General features: G+C 41.9%; 1 protein-coding gene across 1 annotated transcript in view; it reads left to right on the top strand.

Moving 5' to 3' along the window:
• The window catches only part of LOC149322758 (protein phosphatase 1 regulatory subunit 1A-like), a 105079-nt gene that overhangs the window by 56696 nt on the left and 22764 nt on the right, over nt 1-25619 (top strand). Inside the window, exon 2 of the mRNA XM_089509249.1 lies at nt 6986-7046. Within this exon, the coding sequence (XP_089365375.1) occupies nt 6986-7046 (61 nt within the window). The remainder of the gene's footprint in view (nt 1-6985; nt 7047-25619) is intronic.

Raw genomic sequence — 25619 nt, 5'->3', positions numbered from 1 at the left:
TCCATACAAAAGACATGAGTCACAAGTTCTGTAGAAAAGTTGTTTTGCTGAATGTCTTTCTTGATTGGGTTTTTGGTGCAAGTCACTCATCTCATCTATCAGGTCTGTGTCCCTGGTGAAGGTGCTAGTGCAACTAGGATGTTGGAAGTGGAAAAACCGGGCTGGGTGGTACACATGGCATTCTCCTGATCTCCTGCTACATTGGCTGTAGAAATCAAGGCTTCATGTTGTACACAGGCATAGCTTTACCTTTAGGTAGAATTAAGTGATTCTCTCAAGCAGGAGATCCCTAGAAATGGAAGCTAGGAGTTAAGTGAGGAGAGCTGTGCACCAGTGTTTTTTCTGTGTGCCCCTTGAGCTAGTCTACTTGCTTCAGATGAGATAAAGCATGATCTCCCATTGCCAGTGTTGAAGAAAGACTAACACTTAGAAGTAACACTTTGCAAGTAACAATGATATCTGTAACCCAATATTTTTAGGAGTATTCAAAGACCAACATAGTCACTGTGTGGGAAAGATGTACCACCTACTGATGTTTTTAGATTTTGGGTGTAACAAATAGTATTTGACTGTTAATTCAAATTTATTATTATTATTATTAACCTTTATTTATAAAGCGCTGTAAATTTACACAGCGCTGTACATACAATTTTTTTAATTGGACAGTTCCCTGCCCTCAGGCTTACAATCTAAAAAGACACAACACAAAAGGAGAAGGGAGAGGTGGTGGGGAAGGGGCCTCTCTAGTAGGATAATACATATAAAATACATAGCAATACAGGAAATGATTCAATAAAACAGACAACAAAAGAACATCAAATAGCAAGTGACAGTTATGCAATGCCTGGGAACGCTTCTCTGAACAGGATGGTCTTCAACTCCATTTTGAAGCTGGTTAAAGAAGTGATGGCCCTTGCTCGCAGGGGAAGAAGGTTCCAGGAGTGAGGGGCAGCGAGTCAAAAGGGGCGAATCTGAAATGGGGCAGAGGAAATCCTGGGCTGGGACAGCAGACCTTGACTACCAGAACGAAGGGCCCTAGTGGGAAGGTGAGGAGAAATAAGGTCTGATAAGTAAGGAGTGGCCAGCCCATGGAGGGCTTTAAACGTTGACAGCAGGAGGTTATATTGAATATGGAAAGGGAGGGGGAGCCAGTGAAGGGATGCCAACACAGGAGAGATGTGGTCAGAGCGGTGGGTGGAAGTGATAATGCGTGCAGCTGAATGCTGGACAGAGATTAAAGGACGGAGGTGAGAAAGAGGAAGCCCAGCCAGGAGGACGTTACAGTAATCCAGTCATGATACCACTAGGGCATGAACCAGGATCTTGGCAGTAGAGGCGGAGAGATATGGTCGGATTTTGGCAATATTGTATAAAAAGAATCTACAAGCCTTGGCTGTGGTCTGGATCTGAGGGATACACGACAGAGAAGAATCAAAGATAGAACCAAGACTGAGGGCTTGCTGAACTGGTTGAATAGAAATTTTGTCCACAGAGACAAAAAAGGAGTGTTGAAGGGTGGACTTAGGAGGAAAGACAAGAAGCTCTGTTTTGGGCGTGTTGAGCTTCAAACGTCGATGGCGCATCCACTGCAAGACAGCTGTGAGGCAAGACGAGACTTGCTGTTCAAGCCTTGGAGAAAGGTCAGGGGTGGAAAGATGCAACTGGGTGTCATCGGCATACAAATGGTAGGAAAAACCAAAAGAGCTAATGAGTTTACCTAAGGACAGTGTGTAGAGAGAAAACAGAAGGGGACCCAGAACAGAGCCCTGGAGAACTCCAACAGATAAGGAAACAGAGGATGAAGTCTGACCACCTGCAACCACTGCAAAAGATCTGCCAGACAAATAAGATCTAAACCAGTCGAGAACAGAGTCTGAGAACCCAAGGTCAGAAAGTATATCAACTAGAAAACAGTGATCAATGGTGTCAAAGGCTGCAGACAAATCAAGAAGGATGAGAACAGAGTAAAGGCCTTGGCCTGTAAAAGGTCATTGGAGATCTTAGTGAGAGCTGTCTCAGTAGAATGCCTTGGGTGGAAACCAGACTGAAAAGGATCAAGAATAGAGTTGGCTTCAAGGAACTCAAGACAGCGAGAATAAACAGTCCATTCCAGAACCTTATAAAGAAAGGGAAGAAGAGAAATCGGACGATAGCTAGACAAAGAGGAGGGGTCAAGAGAAGGTTTTTTTCAGAATTGGGGAAATGAGAGCATGTTTGAAGTCCGAAGGGAAGGAGCCTGTAGAGAGAGAGAGATTGAAGATATGGAGAAGCGAGGGCAGAAAAGAGGGAGCTATGGAAATTAGAAGACAAGTAGGAATTGGATCAAGAGAACAGGTTGCAGGTTTGCAAGAGTTCAGAAGTGTAGATAGTTCATCCAAAGAAGCAGGAGGAAACACAGAAATGAGGGTGGATCTTTTGGAGAGAGGTTCAGGGACATTTCTCGACTTTTTGAATATTTTTATGTATATTTAAAATATATTTTTTTAAAAACATATTAGTAATGTGCTTACTAGAGAGCCAATGTAGTGCTATTTTTGCAGTGAGAGGGGATGAATACTGTTCTGGGTGGTAGGGCTTTCTGTAGCAGTAGCAATAGTGGCAGCTTCCTTTTCATTTTTATTTAAATGTTTAACTTAGCCTTTCACTACCCAAAGCCCTGCCAGATGTCATTGTACTTTGTTGATAGAGTCTTCACGTTGACTCTGGTTTATGGCAACCCTCTCATAGAGGGTTGTTGTTTTTTTTATCAAGGCTTATTTGGATAGGGTTTGCCATTGACTTCCTTTAAGGCCAGAAGAGTGTGACTTGCTGAAGGTCACCTAGTGGTTTTTCAGGGCTGAGCAGAAATTCTAGCTGGGTTCCTGGAGACTAAGTCCAGCATACAAACCACTTAACAACAGCTCCCATAATCTCCAGCTGCTGGCCTTGCTAGCTAGGAACAATGGGAATTATAGTAAAACAATACATAAGGATCTCTGGGGTGCATCTGCACTGTAGAAATGGTACAGTTTAACACCACTTTAAGTGCTATAACACCATCCTATGGATTCCTGGAATTTCTAATTTTACAGAGTCTTTAGCTTTCTTTGCCAGAATGCCAGTGCCTCACAAAACTTCCAAGCCCAGGATTCAGTAGGATGAAACTGTGGTAGTTAAAGTGGTGTCAAAATGCATTATTTCTACAGTGTAGATGCACCCCTGGATTGGGAAAGGCTGCTTTAGTTAAGCCACTGCTTCACTACAGATGGTTTGTATTTGCTTAAACCTAGCAATTTATGACTTCCAACTGTTCTAGGACTGCAAGTCTCAGCATTCCTTCATCCCTAGCTAATCTGGTTAGGCATGATGGGAGTCACAGTCCAATAACATCTGGAGAGGCACGTTTTCCTCCACCCTGTTCTAAAAAGAGGAAGAACTCCCAGTGGCTGATGCTCAGAGGAGTAAACAAACATCAACCAGCAGCTCTATGTAGGTGGGATTTCCAGTTCAGCGTGTGGTTTTTGTAATGAAAGCTGTCAGGTGATCTGAGACCACATTTGATGGAAACACAATCCAACATCACCTTTTAAGATGCTGTACCTTGCCCAGCTTCTTTTTTTTAGATATAAATAAATAAATTCATCTGGGTGGTTTTTTTCTCCTTCTGAATTAAAATATTGACTCTTTAACAGAATACATAGGCTAATTACACACCACGAGTCTAGACGCTCAGGGAACGGTTGCATTTATTTATAATCTCTTGCGCTAGTTGGAGTATGTACCAGCCATTCCCCAGCTTCCGTGAATGCAGAAGCATTATTAATAGCTCCAGCATAGCACACTTCATCTCCAAAGCACTTTACAGAAAGAGAGAGAAAAGGAATGAAAGTGAGAGTATAATTAATTAATCATTTAATGCTTAGCAGCACTTAACTGCATTCAGGTCTCCCCACACACAAACTCAGAGAGAGAAAGAGAAAGTGCAGCATAGATGTTAAGCACCTTCATGTATTTAACTCTCTGTTCACATTGAGTGCAGCATGGTGCCAACAGAGATGGAGAGACAGGGTGAAGTTCCAGCTCCCTGAGCAGCAACGTCAGGGATCTGTGTTGCATCCAGCTGATAGAGCAGATTAGATCTGATGCATAATCCTTCCCTGGCCCATTCCTCCCCCCCTTTTAAAAAAACCCAGGTGTGAGCTTTGCAATCTTACCAGTGGGACATACTGTAATAGTCTATCTACTAGGAATGTAAAGAATGTTCATCTGTTTTCTCAGCCTCAACAAGGAAGGATACGTAGTCCTGCGACACCCCACTGGAAAAAGAAAATCAAATGCCAGGAGGTTTTTCCCCCCTCTTTTGTTGTTGCTGTTGTGTGTGCCTTTAAGTTGTTTCTGACTTATGGTGATCCTAAGGGGAACCAACCAGGGGGGTTTTCTTGCAAGATTTGTTCAGAGAAGGTTTGTCATTGCCTTAAGCAAGAGCAAAAAAGACACATGTGGTTTTTCTGTTTTGGTGCAGTTTTCATTAATACACACACACACACACACACACAGAGAGAGAGAGAGAGGGAGAGAGAGGGAGAGTATGAAATTTTCATTATAATATCCCCAAACAAGAAAATCATAAGTAGACCTTTGGAATTACAACTTCCATACTCATTCACCACTACTCATGCTGGCTCCGCAAAGCCAAAGACTGAAAGCCAGTTGCACATAATGGTTGCTAAGGCATGGGAGAGCTTTAGAAATGATGTGCGACTTACAATAGCTGTTAAGGCTTTGCTTATTTTATTCATGTTCATGACAACAACAATTTTCATGCTTTTTTTCTATTCTAGGTAAGTTTATCAAGGGCTGTGCACACTTTCTGATGTAGGATGAAACTATAGCAAAGTGTATTAATTCTGCAGGGCAGATGCATTGTAGAAGCCTTTTGTTTCCCACACCAATAGTTTCAGCACCTTGGATAGTTCCTTGATCTGTGGGGTAGCTCTGCAATATCTCCATTTCAACTGAAAGTCAGAGTTTCTCTCGTAGGCACCCTTATTTCAAATTCTGAATGTGTGAAACCAGTTTGTTTAAATAATGATGGAGCATGTTAATTGGAGTGGGGCAGGAAAGGCTTACACTTTTTGCTGGCTCCCTGTAAAACACTTAATCAAATGTTATTGGAGATGAATAAATTTTATTTCAGCTGAACTGACTGATGGATTAATCAGCCAAAGGGTCTCCAATAGTTTGCAAGCTGTTGAAGATACAATAGTGCTCTCTGATTATACAGTCATTTCCCTCTGCCATTTTAGCCATCTATGCAGGGACAAGAAAAGTGACAAATTAGAGTAGGGTGTGATTCTCACTCATCCATGTAGAAAGAACATGTGCGTGCTTAAAGAGAGCATTAATGAGTTTGTGTGTAAATCTGTTAGCACAGAAGAAGAGCAAAAGAGGATGATCTGTCTTCATAGAATCCTGCTGGTTAATTCATGTTCTGCCTGTAATTCATCTTTTTTTTCTGTAAATGCTTTAAAAAAATCCAGGAATCTAATGGAGTTTTTCCCTATAAGAAATTTGTGGGTCCTAAACAGCATGAGCAGTGAGTGTGGACCTAGGCTCACAGTGTTAGAATGCCAGGACATTTTGGATAGGTGGGATTATGATGCCACCCATCAAACCACACATTTCAAACTATTCTGTTAACTGTGAATTTCTCTGTAATCTTCATTGTAACTATCTCGAAAGAGGAAATGGGAGTGAACAGATTTTCTCAGGAAGAAGATATTATTGTGAGCTTTCCTTGGCAATTTAGATTCATTAACTTTACAAAAGACCTGCTTCTAGAGGTGATTAATTCTGCTACAAGTGGCTTACCAATGAGCATCTACATATTTGCCTGCAATTTTGGACTCTCCTTAGTTCTGTGGCTATGGGGACTGATGTGTCCATGCACTTTATGTATCACTGTGCTATCAAGCATGAATAAAGCAAGTCCACATAACCTGCCTCTGCCTGATTCTTGGCAATTTGCCCCTCCTTTGAAAGCCCCTTATATGCCATCCCATACTGTTGAAGATGTCCATCCTCCTAGCTCCAAAGGGAGCATTTGGGGGTATAATGCAGGTGCTTATGGAGGAGAAAGAAAAGCATCCTTATATAACCTTTCTGCCACACACACTTCTTAGGATTCAAGCTAGTCTTAATAATAATATCCAGCTTATTTGTGTTTAAAGGATGTGTTTAATTGTATGCTGTATATTCTAGCAATCCTTACAATGATCCTGCAGCATAGGTGAATAGTACTATGAGTCTATTGTACATGAGGGGCTGAAGCTATGGGAAGCATGGCCTGCTGAAGCCCACCTATTGAATTTGGACAGAGACAGTGGCTGGCATCATGTTTGTCAATTGCAATGTCATATGCTAGATTTAGGACTGCATAACTGTTTCACTTTACAATCATGGCACCACATTGCCATGGCCACAAATGCCCCTAAAACCAACCTTAAAAGTCAGGCAGCTGTACTAAGTAAAGTTCTGTGGTGCTGGAAAGTGGGTTGCTGAAAGATGATGCATTCATCCCCCTGTTGTCCACGAGCAGCAATGTGACAAGGAGTTGTGATTGATCCTTGCTCATCATACCACCACTCACTAGCAAAAGCAGCAACCCACTTACCAGCACTGCAAAACACCTTCATTTGGTATGGCTGTCTGGCTTTAAAGGTGGATTTTGGGGGATCATGTTGGAAAATGGAGCATAGCTTTGACATCATGCAGGATCTTAGCCTATATTTAAACCAGGGACTTCTCAACTTTAGCAAGTGTTGCTATTCCAGTATTGGTGCTGTCTTTGAAGAAAGGCATAATATGAATATAATAAAATGATTAAAATGTTGGCAATTGAACTAGCATGTACCTCCCTAATGGAAAAAGGTAGTCCAAGGATAGACTGTTTCTTGCTTCTATCCTGATCAAGTGTTTAAATTCCCCTTCTTTTGTCCTCCTGCAGATCCGAAGACGCCGCCCAACTCCCGCTACTTTGGTCTTGAGCAGTGACCAGTCATCACCAGGTGAGAGTTGATGTGTCATATGAGGCAGTGTGGTGTCTTGGGGAGAGTGCTGAGCAAGGCCTGGGGAGAAACAGTCCTGGGCTAAGTTCAGATCCATCACTTGACCCTCAAACTCACTGGATGATCTTAGTCCAGTCCCTCTTTATCTTTACCAGATTTTCCTCACAGTATTGTTGTGATGATTAAAATAGGGAATGGGAGATACAGCAGTGGCACTTGAGCTCCCTGGAGGAAAGGTAGGATGTACACTGAATAACTGGTGCATAAATCTGTCTGTCTCCTAATTTTCTAACAAAACTTTGCTGTGGGAGACCTTTGGGCAGCAGTATGTGGCGGAGCAGTTGGACCTAAATGGTTGCCGTTCCTGAACCACTAGTCACCTGTGAACCGAGGAAGGAGATGGAAGATGCTAGCCCATTACATCCCTGTTCAGGGGCACTAAAGTCTCCATCTTTCATGGTCCTGCCTCATGCTGGAGAAACTTTTAGAGCTGGATAAGCAAAGAAAGCTGTACCAGACCTCTCAACACCCTAGAGGTCTTTCCTGTAAGACAATTGCATTCTGGTTTCTAGGATATGATGGATACTAAACAAGGACATTTCCAACATATTCTTACTTTGGGGTAGAGATGTAATTCTTCACTACTCAAAAGAAGCAATGAGTAATTTTAACTATTTTCTTCACACTACAAAAAAAAAAAAGCTTAGAAAACCATGCATTTTTCAAAATCTATTCAGTTTGAGACTTATTCTGCACAAAATTCTCACCTGGGTGGCATGCTCAGAAAACAGCATTTTATGTCCAGGAAACAATGGCGCGTTACAGACGGGCCCATAGAGGCGCCATCGTTACGCGTGGGGGGCAGCGCTTCCTGACACGCCTTGCCCCTCACGTGTAACGACTACGTCAAAATGGCGGTGCCACATACAGATGGGTGCCACCATTTTGACGTCACGGACGCACAGCATCCAGACGTTGCGCACCAGAAGTGGCGCTGCGAGTGCACGCCTTGCGGCACCTCTTCCAGGACCCAGGAAGAAGTGCCATTTTGGCACTTCTTTGTTGCTGCGCCCGGGAACCGCGTGGTTTGGCTGCTGCAGTTCCCGGACACAGCAACCGGCAGCAGCGCGAGACCACCCATTTTGGGCGGTCTGTAATGCACCAATATTTCTATGCTGAAATTCATTTTGAGACAACTTTAACTGCCCTGGCTCAGTGCTAGGGAATTCTGGATACTGTGGCACCAGAGCTCTCTGACAGAAAAGGCTAAATGTCTCACAAAACTACAGTTCCCAGAATTCCCTAGCATTGAGCCAGGACAGTTAAAGTGATCCTAAACTGGATTATTTCTGCACTGTGTTTTGAACCTAAATCCCAATTACAGTATTTTTTGTACAGAATATATACATATATATAAATATATTGCAAAAGGGAATATTTTTTCTGCAGAAAAAGCTGTTTCTGTGCAAAACATCCATATCTGTGAATTTTGTGCAAAATAAATCCTAAACTGCAAATAGTCTTGTCAGTCCATGATTCTTCTCACCAGGCTTTTACAACACTCAGAAAAGATGTTTTCCAACCATTTTGTGAATATTTTCTAATATTCTTTCCATTTCTTCTCTACAGCAGGAAGTCTTTAGTCTGTCTTATGCTGCTGGAGGTTAACTCCCATCAGCCCCAGCCAATCCATGCAGCCCACTCTAATTCCCATCCATTTTGAATAGGCTTTTTCTGGCTTTGTTTTCTCCAATCTTAGCAATAGATTTAAAGGTTCAAATTATACATAATGGTCTCTTGCATTATCCTTTCCCCCAGAGATTTGCAGTTGATGTTGCTGTTGTTTAAGCCCAATAGCCTTGACAGGAGACTGTGATATAAGTGGAAAAGAGAAATTGGGAAAGAAGATTGTTTTATCAGTTCGAAATCTTCTCTGCCACCAAGCTGAGAGAACCAGCAAACAGAAGGGAACGGGTTAAGCCATTTTCAGTCACAGCCTCTAAAAGTGTTTTGTCTCAAATTAGAAAAACAACACTGGGGAAATGTATGTGAGAATTGCTGCAGGTAATTTGACCCTGAGAGTGGGCAGGTCTATGAAATTTTGTCTAGGTGACATGACACTGTCCATGACACCTTTCTCTAAGAAAAGCTGTCATACAGATAAGATGAAGAAAAATCGCAGCTTAAATCCTCAATTACTAATTGGCTTGCTGAGATTGCTCATTTGACTAATCCAGGGAGACAGGTTAGGAGAATGGAAGTGGCACTGAGGGGAAGAAATATTCAAGACTGGAAAACAGTGAATATTCACACCAAACTGAGAAGATTATCCTGCTCAGCCAAATTGCTACATTTCAGTCAGAAAGCAAAACCTGGAGAACATTCACATAGCTGTTCTCAATGTCTTGGTCCATTTATACCCAGTTCATTCTTGTTTCCTTCCCTTCCTCTTTCTCCTGTCCTGTCACTCTCCCACAACTGCAGCTGGACTGCATAGGATTTGACGCTCTCAATCCCCAGGTTGTGTGTGTTAGCCTTTCTTGCATGCTGGATAATTGACTGCACGTCTGACCTATGTCTCTCTCTGTATCCTTGCCTGTCTGAATTTTTAGGAAATGCTCTTGTCAGATTGTTGATCTGGCAAATATGTTAGGAGCAGGGGATGGCTGGCAAGTCACGCCATCTGATGATAAAGCTGCAATACCAGAAAGTGGTCTTTGAGATGAACAGCTGTGGAGAACTGGGAACAGCCTGCAATCTGAATATTTGCAGACTCCCAGGAGCTGTCCTGGAATTCAGAAAAAACTGTCAGAGTTATTCTTCAGACCTGTGGCTTTCATGTTAGTGGAGTAATAAATCTGCTCCAGGTTTTAGTCCAGATTCCAAAACTGCTATACAAGGTGCTGTATCTCATTCCCCAAACTAAATGTAGCACTTTGGATAGTTCTTTTAAATTTCAAATTAAATCCCAAAGTGGAGTCACCACTCCACTGACATAGAAACCACCAGTCATCATTGCTTCAGAGAATGGCTTGCCACTAATCTGCCCATTGGTTTCTTGAATAAGTTTAGTTATCATCACAGCATTCCTGTGAAGTAGGTGAAGAGCTTTGTTGGATCAAAGTGAGACTACATCATGGGCACAGTAGGGAGAGAAAATGTTGGTCATCATAGTTTTCAACATTCCTGAGCATTTATGTTAAAAAGGAATGAACCACACATAAAAAAACCCAGCCTCCAAAGTGGGGTATCACTAGACCCTGGAGCCTCGGCAGCTGCCCATGTATGCCACCCTGGTTAGTTACTTTTCGTACTACAGCAATCAGAATCCCTCAGGGGTTCTGGGAGTTGTAATACAAAAAGTAACTGTCCCAAGCTCTGCACAGGGCCTTCCTGAATTAATACTGTGTTTTATGACAAAGGACTACTGTCATCTGTGAATCTACCATCAATGTAATTCACTGGTACTATTACTCCATTTGAGATTTTATATCACTCTGTCATGCCTTTCCTTAGTCGTCCTCTTTTTCTTCTTTCATTTTTCCTCTTCTCCATACTGAACCAAAAATGACTGCATCTATATTGTAAAAATAATGCAGTTTGACACCACTTTAATTGCCAGGGTTCCATCCTACATGATCCTGAGATTTGTAGTTTTATGGGGAACCAGCACTCTTTGGCGGAGAAGGATAAAGGTGTTGTAAAGTTATAAATCCCAGGATTCCATAGGAAGGAGCTACAGCTTTTAAAGAGATCCAGTGTAGATGCACTGAACATGTACAGTGCTTTAGCTTCCCTCCTTGCTTTGGAATATCAGACCCTATGCTGGCTGAGGGGATCTGACAACTGCAATTCCAAAAAAGTAATTTAGCCATGCCATGCTTTACTCTATCCTTACAACCTTTGTGAGGGTCTTATACTAATCAGATATCCACACATCTCCTCATGGCACATGGACATTCCAATCCTGTTTTTCTGAGCACTTGAAATGCTAGTGTCTACACCATGCTACCTGCACAACCAGTTTTGTATAAGACTGCACCAGCATGTGTACAACACAACTTCAAACATTTTGATTTGGACCCCATGGACATAATAATGTTCCAATCTCATGTGAAGAGTTCCAATTTTAGACTTCTCACAGAAAATTTTCCCTGAGGTGAGTCTAAAGCATATTTTTCCCCACCCCACAAAAAAAGAAAAGAAAAAAGAGTGGCCTGTGGTTTTCCTTTTAACTGCACTGCTCATTTCCCACTTTTGGGTGCCAAGCTCTGAGGGTTTGGGAAACATGTGATGTCATTAGGCGCATTTGTCTGAACCATGGAGTGCCTCATTCATATTTGATCATCCAGGAGAGGTTGCTTTTAAAAAGCCTGTCATGCTCAGCAGAATGTCACCCTTTATTCATCAGCTTGCTAGAGAGGCCTGGTGTCCTGAATGAGGAGAGCAATGTTCTCTTTCCAGGAAGGATGGAGAACATGTGCCCCTTCAGGCACCAGCTTTCTCATAATCTAATCACACTATTGTCAATACTAGCTAGCTGCTGGTGGGAATTATAGGCCCAAAATATCTATACTTTCTTACTCATCTGCTTCTGCTTTACATCAAGATAAGCCTGCAAAGTCCAGAAAGTAAGAGCTATATCCAGAGCTATAGTATCCCTGCTATAACTGCCAAGGATGGGATTTGCATCATACCCCATTAGACGTGAGACTGCATAATCCCTGTTCAAAACCCAGCATGGTGTAGTAGTTTGAGTGTTGGACTATGACTCTGGGAGACCAGGATTTGATTCCTCACTCAGTCATGGATACAAAATGATTGGCCTTGCATGAGTCACACCCTCTCAGGGGAAGGCCATGGCAAAACCCCTCTGAACAAATCTTACCAAGAAAATCCAATGAAAGGTTTCCCTTAGGGTCACCATGAGCCAGAAACAACTTGAAAACATGCAGCACAATCCCTGCTCAACCAGAAATCTCCTTGGATAACCCTGAGCCACTCACATCACTTCTGATAGTAGTACCTGAGACCTGCATTGATCACTGGCTCCAAATACTGCATTTGAACACCAGGCAGTTATAATCTAGTTGCTAATTTGGTAGTGGTGGGGAGAAAGTTGAATGAATATTATGTTGCATTGTTATTGTTTTGTACTGTTACTTTTATCACATAAATGGCCTTGCAAAGGCTCTACTCTTAAAGGCCTTCCTGATTGTTCTGTGATCTACAAGTGGCCATCAATAGGCAACCCTGCAGCAAGCCTTTTTGGTGGTGGCTCCCAACTTTTGAGATGCACTTCCTCCTCTATTCAGGAGGCACCAACTCTGTAGGCTTCTGTTAAACCCCTTCCCTTTTGCCCAGGCGTTTCTGAACAGTGCTACTCAGTTTGAAAATTCCACTTTGAACCTCTGATTTTAAATGTTTAATTAAAAACTGGCCTATTTCTTGCATCAGAGGCTATGGTTCCTAACTTAACAATGTCATAGCTATATCCTTGATAGGACATGCAACCTTTCTAGTGAACTGCTATGATGCACATCAGGACTAAATACCCTGAAGGCACCAGATCCTATCTTATCTTGGAAGCTAAGCAGGGTCAAACCTGATTAATACTTGGATAGGAGACTGCCAATGGATACCAGGTGCATTAGTCTATATTTCAGAGGAAGGAATTGGCAAAACCACCTTGAATATTCCTTGCTGAAGAAAACTCTATAGAATTCATGCCACTTGAAGGCACATACACATATATCAGGGCTCCTGCCCAGTATCCTGATGTTCAGTGGGAGGTTCCTTTGCACAAGGGGTCCCATTGTTCAGTGGGACCCATGGTCCAACGGCTGTTCTGTTGACCTCTTTTGCATGATGCTTCCAGAGACACAGTTATGTCTCTGTTATGCTCCTGAGTATATGAGAATTGTGCAGCATCACTACTCACCTTTAGATGAACATAAGTCAGTTTACAATGATGTAAATACTCAACAGGATGCTAGACATTATTTTTAAGTTGAGTAAATATTGATCATGTACTGCTTTGTATTGTTATGTCTCTGTGTTTTAATGTGTTTTGGGCATCTTTATATACAGTAAGTGGTATTGAAATTGGTTAAATAAATAATATTAAATTTGAACAAATGATTATTTTTTTAAAAAAACATTCATCCCAAGAAGATTATGCGGCACTGGAAAGGTTATAGAAAATGGCAATTGAGTTTTCAAGGCATTGGTGAAACATTCCTGTTAGGAAAGTCTAAAGTATTGGAGGCATTTTGGTTTAGGAAAGGGGGGGTGATGTTAAAAGAGGATAAAAGAGCAAGGAGGCACATTGTATAATAATAATAATAATAATAATAATAATAATAATAATAATAAATTTTATTTATATACCGCCCTGTGGCGAACCAATCCGTGCGGTTTACAACAGTAAAATAACATACAGCATAAAAACAATATATTCCCTCCCCCCTTAAAAAGTTATTAAACTGCATATCTAAATTAAAACCACAATAACTAGTTAAAACAACAATAAATTAAACAAAATAATACCAACTGATAAACCACCATGGACTGCTAGTGCTAGTAGACTGCTAGTAGTAGTAGCAATCTCAGTTTGTTACTGGGAGGCTGAAGTAAAGTATGCATTGGACCAGGAAAATCAAACCAAAGGAAAGGATGAGTCAAGAAGAAGATTAATGTTAGCAGGCCCTTTTTGCTCAACCTTGTTGAAAATGTGCAATTAAACTGAAAGAAGGATAATTGGGGAAATGTAAGAGGTGACCTGGAATTGAGTCAAGAAGAAGCTGGTGGTAAGGTGAGACACTTAAGAAATTACTTGAGTGCCAATCTTCTGTAGAAAGTGAGGGAATCAACCAGCTATTGCAAGATGGCATGAACCTTCTCTAAAAAGGAAAGTGCTCTCAGCAAGGCATCCAATGCAGTTCCCATTGTTGCCAACCATTGGCCATACAGGCAGTGGTAGATGGGAGTTAAAAGTCCAACAACATCTGGAGGGTTACAGATTCACATACACCCTTCCCTGGTGTAAAGTACAAGTGTTTGGTACAAGCTTGTGTATCTTCAAGAAATTGATGTTCCCATTCCCTCTGGACCTGTGTGCATGTTTATCATGTTTGATTCTCTATTTTCTAAGCCTTGAGCATGAGTATAAGCCAATATTATGGCAAGAAATAAAGGGCAGGAGGTAATTCCTGCAGATACAGCCTAGTAGCAAATAGAAATGCTGATATAGCAAAGGCCCATTTGCATTATAGGTTAGGATGATGAACCTGGCCTGGGTGGGCATGCTGATTTTTTTCATGCTGCTAGAGCTGGAGTTGGGGGCAAAATGCAGCCTTTCAAATGTCACTGGTTTTCGACTCCCAGCCACCCTACCCAGCACAACCAATGGTTAGGAAATATGGGACTTGTAGTCCCACAACATATACAGGGCTGCCTTTTGCTCTCCACCCTTGCACTGGAGCAACAGAATTTACCTGGTGGGATGGAGGGGGACTGTTATTATTATTTTATTCCTGTAGCAATGCAAAGCAGCCAAATTCTTTTAGCCGAATAAATTAAAGCTCTTTTCATCCCCAGGCTAAGCAGCTCCCTGGAGCAGACAGGTGATCCGAGCTCATTTTCTTGGTAATTGTTCTGCCTCTTTCCCTCACTCCTTTGCGGCTGTGATACACTTTCAGGAACACAATGGAGAGGTGCCTTTTAATTATTATTCCTTAAATCCCTTGACCCAGAAGGCTTTGGTGCTCCATCTCCTTCCATGAAAGGAGAAAGGTGTAGCAGAAGTACTTTTCCAGTTGGGATGGGGGAAGAGGGAGAGTGGGGAGAGAAATAATGAATATTGTGTCTAGAGTCCCACCTTAGCTTTACCCCTTCAGTCAACTCCTGGGAAGCTGCAGGATTCCACTTGTCATCTTTAAAGCTAAATCTCCAACACTTGTCTCACTGGCCATATGCACCCCCATTCTTTTCTGTGTGTGTGCGTGTCCAAGTTCTCCACAAGTGAAATTGTCATGGAGATTAATGCATTTTAAAGAAAAAGCTCCTTCGTCATGTGTAGTTATGGTTTTTTGTTTTTGTTTTTTAAAAAAACGATGTTCTGAAAAGAATGAAAAAATCCCACTTTTTAGCATCCCACTAGGATGTTGGTCCTAGTGGGGTATGTCCAGCATGGCCCACTACCCTGTTGCCCACCCCAATCCAAAAGGTTTGGTGGTTCCTGCTGGAATAGAGCTTCCTAGGATGGCATGGTCAAAATAGTGGCCTTCCAGATGTAGTTGGCCTGCAACTCCAAGCATTTGCTGCTGTTGGGTATGCAGCTTGGCAATATCTGGAAGGTTACACATTGCCCATCCCATCCTATAAGGATCAGAGAAGCAGAGGGACTTGAGTGATTTTAGAGCCAAGTTGAATAGATTGCTGTGGTCTCTTTAATGCTCCTGTGTCTGCTTAAAGTGTGATCAAGAGTCTGTGGCTCTCCAGATGTTGTTGGACTACAACTCCCACTACCCAAAGCCATGTGACCATTCAACAGAGATGGCAATTGTCATGCAACAGCCTGAGGAGGGTCACATATTTCAAGGGGGTGACTGCATTGGATTCAACAAGCTTGGCTCACTGGCTGGAGCTGTTTGAATTTTCAGTCCTCCTTTCATATGGCCAGTTAGGTGCTTTTCAATGCTTAGGATCAGGTTAGCTGGCCTTCCCACACTTCTCTCTTCACTGTTTTCCAGTTAAATGGATCTTGACAATCTCGTTAAGGCCACTACTGCTTCTTCCTTTTTTAAGGGGGGGATTGTATATATTATTGTATCATTTTAATGTTGTACGCTGCTTAAGATTGTCAAAACAAAAAGCAGGATATAAATAAAAGTTTTATTATTATTACAATTCTATATACCATCATTTGGAATCATGCAACCCTGCACATGTTGTTTGGGACTGCAACTTCCATCACCCCTAGCCAGCATAGCCAATGGTGAGGAATTCAGGAAGCTGCAATAGGATCCAGTGAACTGAAAGATTCCCATCCTGGTCTATGACGCAATTGGGAGCCGCTTCATTTGCCACAGTAAGCTGATTTCCTTCTCAAAGAAGGTGTCTGTAATCCTGATAGGAGTCAGGATTGTGTAATTAGAGGAGACGGGGATAAAGAGAACACAAATGGACTGAGGAAAGCTTTGATTTGAAGAAGTCTGGCTGGTTAATATATTTTTATCCCATGACAATTCTGGCTTTTACAACTGAATTTTGGAACATTGCCATAAGTAAATTAAATGATGCATGTGTGAAGTATAGAAAAACTCTTTGATACCACCTCTGTGATTTAAATTGTGGGTTGTTTTTTTTAAGTACAGCTATAGTGAATGTCTTAATGTCTGAATTATAGTGGCGTGGGAATTGTCAGAGTGTAGTTCCCATCAGCCTTTTTCAGCACAAACAGTGGCAAAGGATCCTAAGAGTTCTATCCAACAGCATCTGAACATTGCATGATTCTCATATCTGAACTACAGGGCAGTTTTTGTCTTTCCCTCCTCTCTCTCTCACACACACATACCAGAAATTTACCTGATAATATTTAGTAGTATAGTAGCTTTAGTCATTTCTGAATGAATTGTTCTTCCTAAAAACTTAACTCCAGCCTGAATATAGAAAAGAGGCAGTGTTAGAGGGCATGGCAGGCCATCTATTTGGGGTTTTTTTCCGGGGGGGGGGGCGTACTTTCCTGTCCTTTATCCCTCTTAATAGCTTTTGACATCATAGATGATTATCTGGTCAGAGTGCCTAGTGTGGTTCTCTGGGGTCTCCAAATGTCTTGGACTTCAACTCACAGGACCCTCAGCCAGCATGGCCAATGATAAAGGACTATCGAAGTTGTAGTCCAAATTAAATCTGTACCATACTGCATCTCTCAAATAAGGGCATGGCAGAGATGAGTACTGGGAGCCATTTAACCTGGACAACCAAACTGTGGCTGAAATCCCCACAGAGAGAAAATTCACCTTGATCCTTTAATAGACTAGATTGGAACCGTAGGCCTCTGAACTGTATGGCCATAACCCTTGACTACAGTATGGATATCTATCTTTCAGTGGTAACATGAGTTACATGGCTACAGCCATGAGGGGAGGCACAGGCTCAAATGTTTGAAGTGGAAAGAGCTCTGAAAGCTCTGGGTTTGGGCTACCAACCTGTAGAAGCTGTACCTGGAAGGGACACACTAGGAGTTGTAATCCAAAATGAGCCCTTTTTGAGCTCTGCTCCAAGTGTACAGTTGTTGAATGCTGTGGAGGGAGAACTAATTTCCAGCTGCCAGATGTGCTTCAAAGTTAAAGAAAACAATACTTTACAGTTGGCCCTCTGTATCCATTGAGTCTTTATCCATGGATTCAACTCTTCATAGCTTGACAATATTTTTTAAAATATAAATTTCCAGAAAGCAAACCTTGATTTTGCCATTTTATACAGTATAAGGAACACCATTTTACTGTGCCATTATATTTTATTGGACTTGGTCGTCCATGGATTTTGGTATCCACGGGGGGTCCTGGGAAAAAACCCCAGCAGATACCAACGGCCCACTGTATTGGGTTTGTTTTAATAAACCTGAAAACCAATATGGAAATAGTTACGAGTTTCAATCATCCTCAGCTTGGCCAAACAATCTATCAGGAATGTTCATTTGAATAGAGGAAACTTGTTAGACTGGGACTGAACTATGATTCTCACTCAGTGACCATGGGCCAACCTCCCCACAGCCTGATTTACCCCACAGCACTGTTGTGAGTGTAAAGTGAGAAGGAGGAGACAAACGTATGCCAACTCAAGAAGGAAAGGCAGAATGCAAAGTACTGTAACTAATAAATAAACCACACCCCTGAAGTCTGGTGTCTGGGATGACAATGCTGCAAACATTTTGCAGGTTAAATGCACTCTGTAATGTATCTATCACATCGAAAAATCATTCTGCCCTGCAAAACAGGTATTGGGAGAGGATTGCCCTCCTGCATTCATGCAACATATGCGGCAGTACCATGCTCTGATTGAGGCTAGAGGGAGAGTGTGTACATGTGCATGTGTTGTGTGTGTTTTAAACTTCCATCGCCTGACAAAACCAGCCTCCCCTTTCCCTTCTGCCAGCAGGCACCTGCGTTTGATCTTCAAATGGAGCAGAGATAATTTGAGAGCCTAGAAATTCCACGCTCCTTCATGTGCATTCCAAACCATCCCTTCCACTGAGACCCAACAGCCGTTGCAGCAGAAAAGAAAGGGGGGAAATGTGTATGTTAGTTAAATGGGGGAGAAAAATTAAGAGCGCACCAGCATACGAAGCTGCCATTGCAGCACACATAAATATTGAATGCTGCACAAAGGTCCTCCTTCCCAACACCAACATAATAGGAAATCAAATTTTAGACAGTGCATGCATATAAGCAGGGTTTCTGTTTTCTAAGGAATGGTTACAAAGGTTAAACTCAGACCTCACTTTTGAGGTTGAGCTTTTGGGGAGATCGAGGTTGAAGACAGACACAATATTTGTAAAGTCAGTATAGCTGTTTGAGAAACTCCCTTGTAATAGATGTTATTTTTAAAAACATAGATTTCTTTGCTAGGGCTGATTTGGGCAGAGGTGTTGGGGAGAAGCTCTTTAAATGTACTAGATAAATAGCTTATGGTGGTCCCTGACTCCCTGCTGTTTCTGACATCATCAAGACATCTTTGCCCCACACACACATCCATCTTCGCCTCTTTTCCCAGAGCAGTTTTGCCAACTGCCAACTGGTTGGTTAGTGATTTTAATGTCATTGGTTATTTTCAATGTGTTTGTTGCAGAAGAATAAATGTATGATCGGTAGATAATACATTTTAAAAATTGTTATTTTTTTAAGGGAAGATAAACCACCTAAAGCAAGGAGTGGGAAAGTTCAGCCCCTGGAACCGAATCTTGTTTTTAAATCTCCACAAGGGAACCCAAGCCCCTCCAACCCTTTCCTTTTGAGTAATGTTTTTCCCCCCAGAATATACCCAAAGCCACGAAAATGTGGTGGTTGGGTCCTTTCACAATCCCCCAAAGCTTTAAAAAACCAGCCAAATATTTTAAAGCAAAAGTGACATCACACCCAGTTGTGCTGAAAGCAACTGGCAATGGCTTCTGACCCCTCTGCAATGGTCCACACATAAAACATTGGAAGGAAGAGCCAAACTGAAATCTGATCCTCATGCTACTCTTAAAGTTGCCATGGTGTAGTCTTGGCATTGTCAGAAAAAGTGAATGCATCTCATTATCTTGCAGATGAATCACCCATTTGGGTTCCCTTTCAGACATTGTGTCTTCAACCTTAGCAGCTGGCCATCAGGGAAACAGGCATGGGGGCAAGGAAGGACATTAACTGTCCAGGTAGCCCTCTACCCTTAAAAGAAAAGTCTCTAACCTCCACCTTACTCTCAGTCTGTATGCTTCTGTCTCTTTGCTGGAAATTTGTCATTGGATGAATAGCATCTTCTGATCTGAGTAGACACTGGTGAGGATGGAAGGAATACTTGTTTTGGGAAGTGTTGTATTTTATCAGGTTCACTACAAAAACTCTCTGCAAATCCCACAGTCCTCCCCCCCCCCCCCCAATCTTAACCTGAGCCACCATTATCACCATGGTTATATGGAGTTGCAGGACAGAGCAACATCGGTCATATTAATTGATTGGCTGATTGACTGAATTTATATTTTGCCTTTCTCCAAGGATGGGATCCAATATGACTTACAATAATTACAAGATTTAGTTAAAATCTTATTTTACAAGAGTTAAGGAAGAATTGTGACATTATTAGTTTTTAAAGGAACCAACCGTGGTTAACAACCGTTAAAAACACATTTAAAACAGTTACAAAATTTAAGATGCCCTGAGCCAGCCCATTGCTCTTAGGATGCTGCTAAGCCATTACTGCTGTCAAAATAAGACTCAGCTATAAGTTTGACAAACTTTGGTAGATGGAAGGGGGCATTATGTCCTTTTAATCAGGCAGCAAAATATATTTGGTTGATCATGTCTCCTTTGACAGTTTTGTTTCATATAATGATAACTGAGTCCTAAGATGTTCTGTCATGTAACAATGGCGGTGCCCGTACACATAGGACACTGCCATTGTTACGGTGCCACGCTGTACTAGGGTTAGGGACTGTGCAGTTGCCGTGTGGTCCTTTAACCCTAGTACTCTGCCAGCACGGCGCATTTGGCGCGTCAGTACTGTGCCATACTTAGCCTTCTCTGTCATAGAGTTCTAACCAGTTGTGGTTCTGCTTCCACAACGAATTAGATATCCCAGGAATCCATAGTATGAAGTCATGACATTTAAAACAGAGTCAAGCTGCTTTAATTCTGCAGTGTGACAGCAGCATTTGAAACCTTATAGGGCTCATTTTTCATCAAAACTGAAATGGCACAGTATGGATTTTTGTTAAGAGGGGATCACACCAAAGCTCAAAACCTTTTGTTTTGTGCTAAGCATCCTCCCCCCCACCCACCCTTGGTTTTCCTTTTAACACTGTTCCCAGGTCCAAACTTTTTTCATACAGCCTGTTTATTTCTTGTGCACAGGGTCTTGGAGCTTGACTAGAGCAGAATTTGGAACAGAGAACTTTGAGGATCCTTTCAAAATGACTTCTGGCCCACCAGAGTTAAGGAGAGGGAGCATGGCAGAATCCTAGTTCCCATAGCAACAGCCTGTTATGTTTCCTGGGTGACTGTGGTGCTCCAAATTCAGCACCCTTTACAGAGAGTGTGGAACACAGGCAAACATCTGACATCACCCTATAGTCCATTTAGTTTTTCACAGTCCAATCCGAAAAGCACTTGGGGTTAGGGATGTGTCTTGACACCATACTGCTTGAAAAGGGGATTGGTGGTCATTGATTTTAATGATGGCTAAATGCTGGTTGCCATGCTTCCTTGGCCTGCTGCTGCTACTTCAGTTCCATTTTTTAAAAAATGGTTTGTAATCTTTCAGGAGTGAGGTACATCGGTGATCCCAGACAATGGTGGATCATATTGTGGAGAGGATGACGCACAGTGATTCACTGTCAGTCAGTGCTGCCCGTGTGTTTATATCACTGAGAGCAGCCACCAGCAAGCATGGCCTTTATTCCCAGTGTATGAACAACGCCTTTTTGAAACTCAGTCCAGTCCATGGTGTGCATCTATAATAAAAAAGAAAGTCTTGTATTATAATAGACTTCTATTTCAGGCTCTATCTGTGGCAGCCACGACGCAACAGGTAATCATGGTAAATGTGTCAGCCTCTACTATGGCTGTTGTCCAAGTTGCAGTGCTCAGTTTCAAATTTTAAAAAATCCAAAATCCAAACTGCAGACTTCCAAGAAGCAACAAAAATGGGCAAAAGCCTGCTGTAACGTTTGAGACATGTCAGATACTTCCAAATTTGACAAGGTGTGTTTGTTTGTCACCCAAATTGGAGTGGCCTGTTTCAAGCCAAAATGCCAAACAGGGATTCATACAAGCCAAAAGGGAGGCCTGCGTAACAGTATTGGGAGATATTTTAAAGGGTTAGAAAAGCATGGGAAGGCTTTTTGAGGCAATGGTGATAAAATTCCTGAACCAAGAAAAGAAAATGGCAAGGGAAAAGGAGAGGCAAAGCTACTGGTTCCTGAGGGTAGTACTATAAAAGAAAGAGTGGTAAACATGAGAGATGACTCAAATGGAAGTAGTGCTGGCACCAAAAAAAGAGGGTTGGAAACAGGAGGCTTCACAAATCCATTTTAGGACATTAGAAATAAATTATGGCAACACTGGGTAGAATTCTCCTAAAAAACCGGGAGAGAGCTCTGTGATGTACTGCTGCTAAGATGTTTGAGGTCAAAGGGGAAAAGAAGGGAAACAAGACAGGACTAAACTAAGGTGCTGCTTCTAAAATCTTTGAGGCTTAAAAAGGTGCAAGAAAGTGGAAGAGAGCTTTCTGAGGCAGAGATGGGACTGCTAGTGGGGCAGGGTTGTGTGTTAATTGTTAATATGCTTTCAAAAATGTTATTCTATTAAGTTTATGTTGAAAGTAGGGTTTTTAAAAACAATTATATTAGTTTTAATGTTATGAACTACCAACATGGCATAGTAATTTGAGTGTTCCTAAGAGATTGGGGAACAGACCCGCATTGATCATAATGATTGCTGACTGGTAAGTGGGAGAACCTTCACAGTCCCTATGTGTCCCCTAAACTCAGGAATATGTAGGGAACATGAATGACAAACAGTTACCTATGTAGAGAGATCTTGTAGCACCTTTGAGATTAACTAAAAGAAAGAAGAAGGCAACATAAGCTTTCATATTCTTAAACCTCAGATGCATTTGAAAGATGCATGAGGAAGTAGACTTAGATCAATGAAAGCTCATGCTGCCAAGTTCTCTCTTTCAGTTAGTCTCAAAGGTGCTACAAGATCTCTCCACATACTTATTCTACAGACTAACATGGCTATATATTTGAAGTTACCTATGTGTAACTCCCCAGCAGGATTCTGGCCTATGGATCTCCCCACAACCCATCCTTACAACAACCCTTAGAGGTAAATCAAGATGGGGAAGTAGTGACTGGCCCTAGGACACACAGTCACTTTCGTAGTTTTGTGAGAGGTCCCAGAGGATGCCTGTTGCTGTGTGTCCCGCTATAGAAACATAGCTGGATGCTGCTCTACTCCCCCACCCCACCAATAAATGGTTATGTTTTGGTGAGGATATACAGCACCTTCAAAGGTGGGTTGGGTGAACAAGAGGGAGATTCGTCTGTGTGTTCTGCCTGTATGGAACTTTACAGTACTTCTCCCAAGCCAGGATCTCAGCCCACATTTTTGTTTTACATTAAATTAGCAGATTTCAAAGTCAAATTTGTAACACATTTCAGTATTTCAGTCCATAACCATCTGTCTTAGTTTAATAAATCAGGTTTGTGGTTATTTTTCCTTTTTCATGGCAGTTTTGTATGGTAACTAAAATTAAACAGATCTTAATATGTTCATAACAATAAAAACGGACTGAGTGCCAAAATGGGAGTGAGGGTAGGATATTGCCTTTTTCTTTCAGGCCCACTTTGCTTAATGCATTGCATTTATTTATTTATTAAATGAAGCATACCACTGTTTGAGTCTGCTTTATTGGCATCTTTAATGAATCAAAAAAGACCTTGGGGACCTCATACTAAATTTGGAGGCAAGGCTTCTTGGACTGAATAGTTGAGCCTTGGCATGAGATCAAGTTGAAGCTGCAGTGAGCTCTGGCTGACATTAACCTTCTGTTTTCTTAATTTGCACCTACCTTGGAAATGCAACCTGTGTATTTAAGAGTTCTGGCACAAGGATATGTTCCTGAGTCGTTGGACATCTTTCCACCTTAGAGGGATACAGGCACAATGCCCAGATCAGAAGATGGCAGACAGACTTCACACATACAAGTAGTGCACACCTGTGATTGGATTGGTTTCCCTCATGCTGCTACCCCTTTGTCTATAATGTATGCCTTCCCTCCACACAAACACCTACCCACGCACACAGTCTATTTGCCCTCTTAATTGCACAGTTAATATTCAGATGCCTTTCACCTTTTCTCCTCTTGTTGCATTGGACAAGCTGGAAAGAAATGCCTCTTCATTTATAAAGAGGTAAATATTTTCTGTTAATGGTGGTTACTTAGAGTCTATTTTGTTGAAAGCAGTATTCAGCCAGCTCTGTGGTTAGGTTTAGGCAGCATTTCTTACCCTGTTGCCTTTTGGATGTTTTAGACTGCAACACCCATGCCATTCTCCAACCATCATGACAATTGGCCGGAGTTGATACAGCTTTGGGCCATGCATGCTGATCAGAGGATGAGGGAACTTATAGTCCAATTGAATAGTAGGTGCCAGATTTGGAAAAAAACATCATTTAGTTATACCTTTGTATTTCTAGTGCTAGTTCAACAGGGCTCCTGAACAGAGTGGCCAAGTTGTTTAATGCCCCCCCCCCCTCAATTGTGCCTTAAACAGCTTTTTGTGCTACCAGCATTAGAAGGTGATAAACTGCTTATCTCTGTAAACTGTCACCTGCTGAATTTTCCTTAGGGCAGGGGAGCAGGTCAGACTTGGGGCCTATTCACACTACAGAAGTATAGTGCTGGTATTCCACTTTCACTGCTGTGGCTCCACCCTGTGGGATCCTGGGATTTGAGACTGAGGGAAGGGCCTTTAGAATCCTAAACTAGAGAGCTCCCCTGGTGCCTCTGACCAGACTACAAACCCCAGAATTCCAGGGGGCAGAATCATGGCAGTTAAAGTAGATTCATTGCTGCATTATAATTGCATAGTGTGAGAGTCTGTCCTTCCCCGATCAGCTGGCAAACTTCTTGCTAGAGTGGAATGCAAAAACAAAACTTAAAAATAAAAGCACAATGAAATAAACACTCATAAGAAAATCATTTAACCTCATTTTCATAAGCAGCCATCAAATCCATAGAGAGAAACAGTTTGGATGTCAAGGGACTCCCTGCTAGCACCCAGCGCAATAGTCATATTTGTTCAGACACTGGGCACAGTGCACCCTGAAAGTCCCTTAGAGTTATCTTAGAGAGAATCCATGGCTATTCTCTGTCCAAAGCTTCCCAGCAGTTATTCTTCCATTTGAGCCTATCCATGTTGGATATCCTCTGGGGAAGGTCCACTGCCCTCACAGGTACATCTGGTAGAAACACAAAGAAGGCCTTCACAGTGGCTGCTCTGAAACTTCTTGCCAAGAGAGGTTAGCTTGGCACCTTCCCGGTTGTCTTTCCATAGGCAAGTTAAGACTTAAAAAAAAAAAAAAACCTCAGACTTTGAAGTCTGATTGCTCAAGGGGACTCTGGGCCTTGCAGAATTGTGTCATACTGTCTGTCTGTGTTTTGTTTGTTTGCCTTTTTAATAGTTATGTTTTAACTGATTTTAATATATAGCTATTTTAATGATATTTTAATTAATTTATTTACTTAATATATATTAGGTGTATTTCTTTTAACTATTGTAAGCTGTCTTGCATCCCAGACTGGGAAAAAGACAGGATATGAAATGAGGATGGTGATGGTGATGATACCACCAGAAGATTGGTCGGGGTACATTGGTCCACTTCTGGATCATGGAAATAGATTCAGGCCACCTCCAAAGTTACATGCATGGAGCACCTTGATTGGATACTGGTGTTCCCTAGGCACACATGGACTGAGTATATTGCTTGAAGCCCTTTGGAAAGATGTGACCCTGCCCTACTTTCTAAATACCATAAGAGATTATTTCTCTTGCATGTGCTCATGCATCATGTAGGTGTCTGGCAGAGCACTGCTGTTGCCGTTTTGGTCTTTTGCCCTAACTTTATGCTCAAAGCATTTTTCTAATGAGGAAACTACATGGTACTCTCTAGCTCAGGGATGATTGATGCATGACCCTCCAAGTCTTGCTGGACATCAACCTGCATGGGCCCTTGTCAGAATAGCCAGTAGTGAGGGATGGTGGCAGCTATACTATAGTAACATCTAGAGAGCCATGCGTTCTCC

Source organism: Sceloporus occidentalis, unplaced genomic scaffold (assembly GCF_023333645.1).
Source record: "Sceloporus occidentalis isolate IW3139 unplaced genomic scaffold, rSceOcc1.0.p SCAF_1, whole genome shotgun sequence".
In the NCBI taxonomy this organism is placed as follows: Eukaryota; Metazoa; Chordata; class Lepidosauria; order Squamata; family Phrynosomatidae; genus Sceloporus; species Sceloporus occidentalis.
Note: the sequence above shows the minus strand (reverse complement) of the source record. Positions and strands in the feature narration are given on the sequence as shown.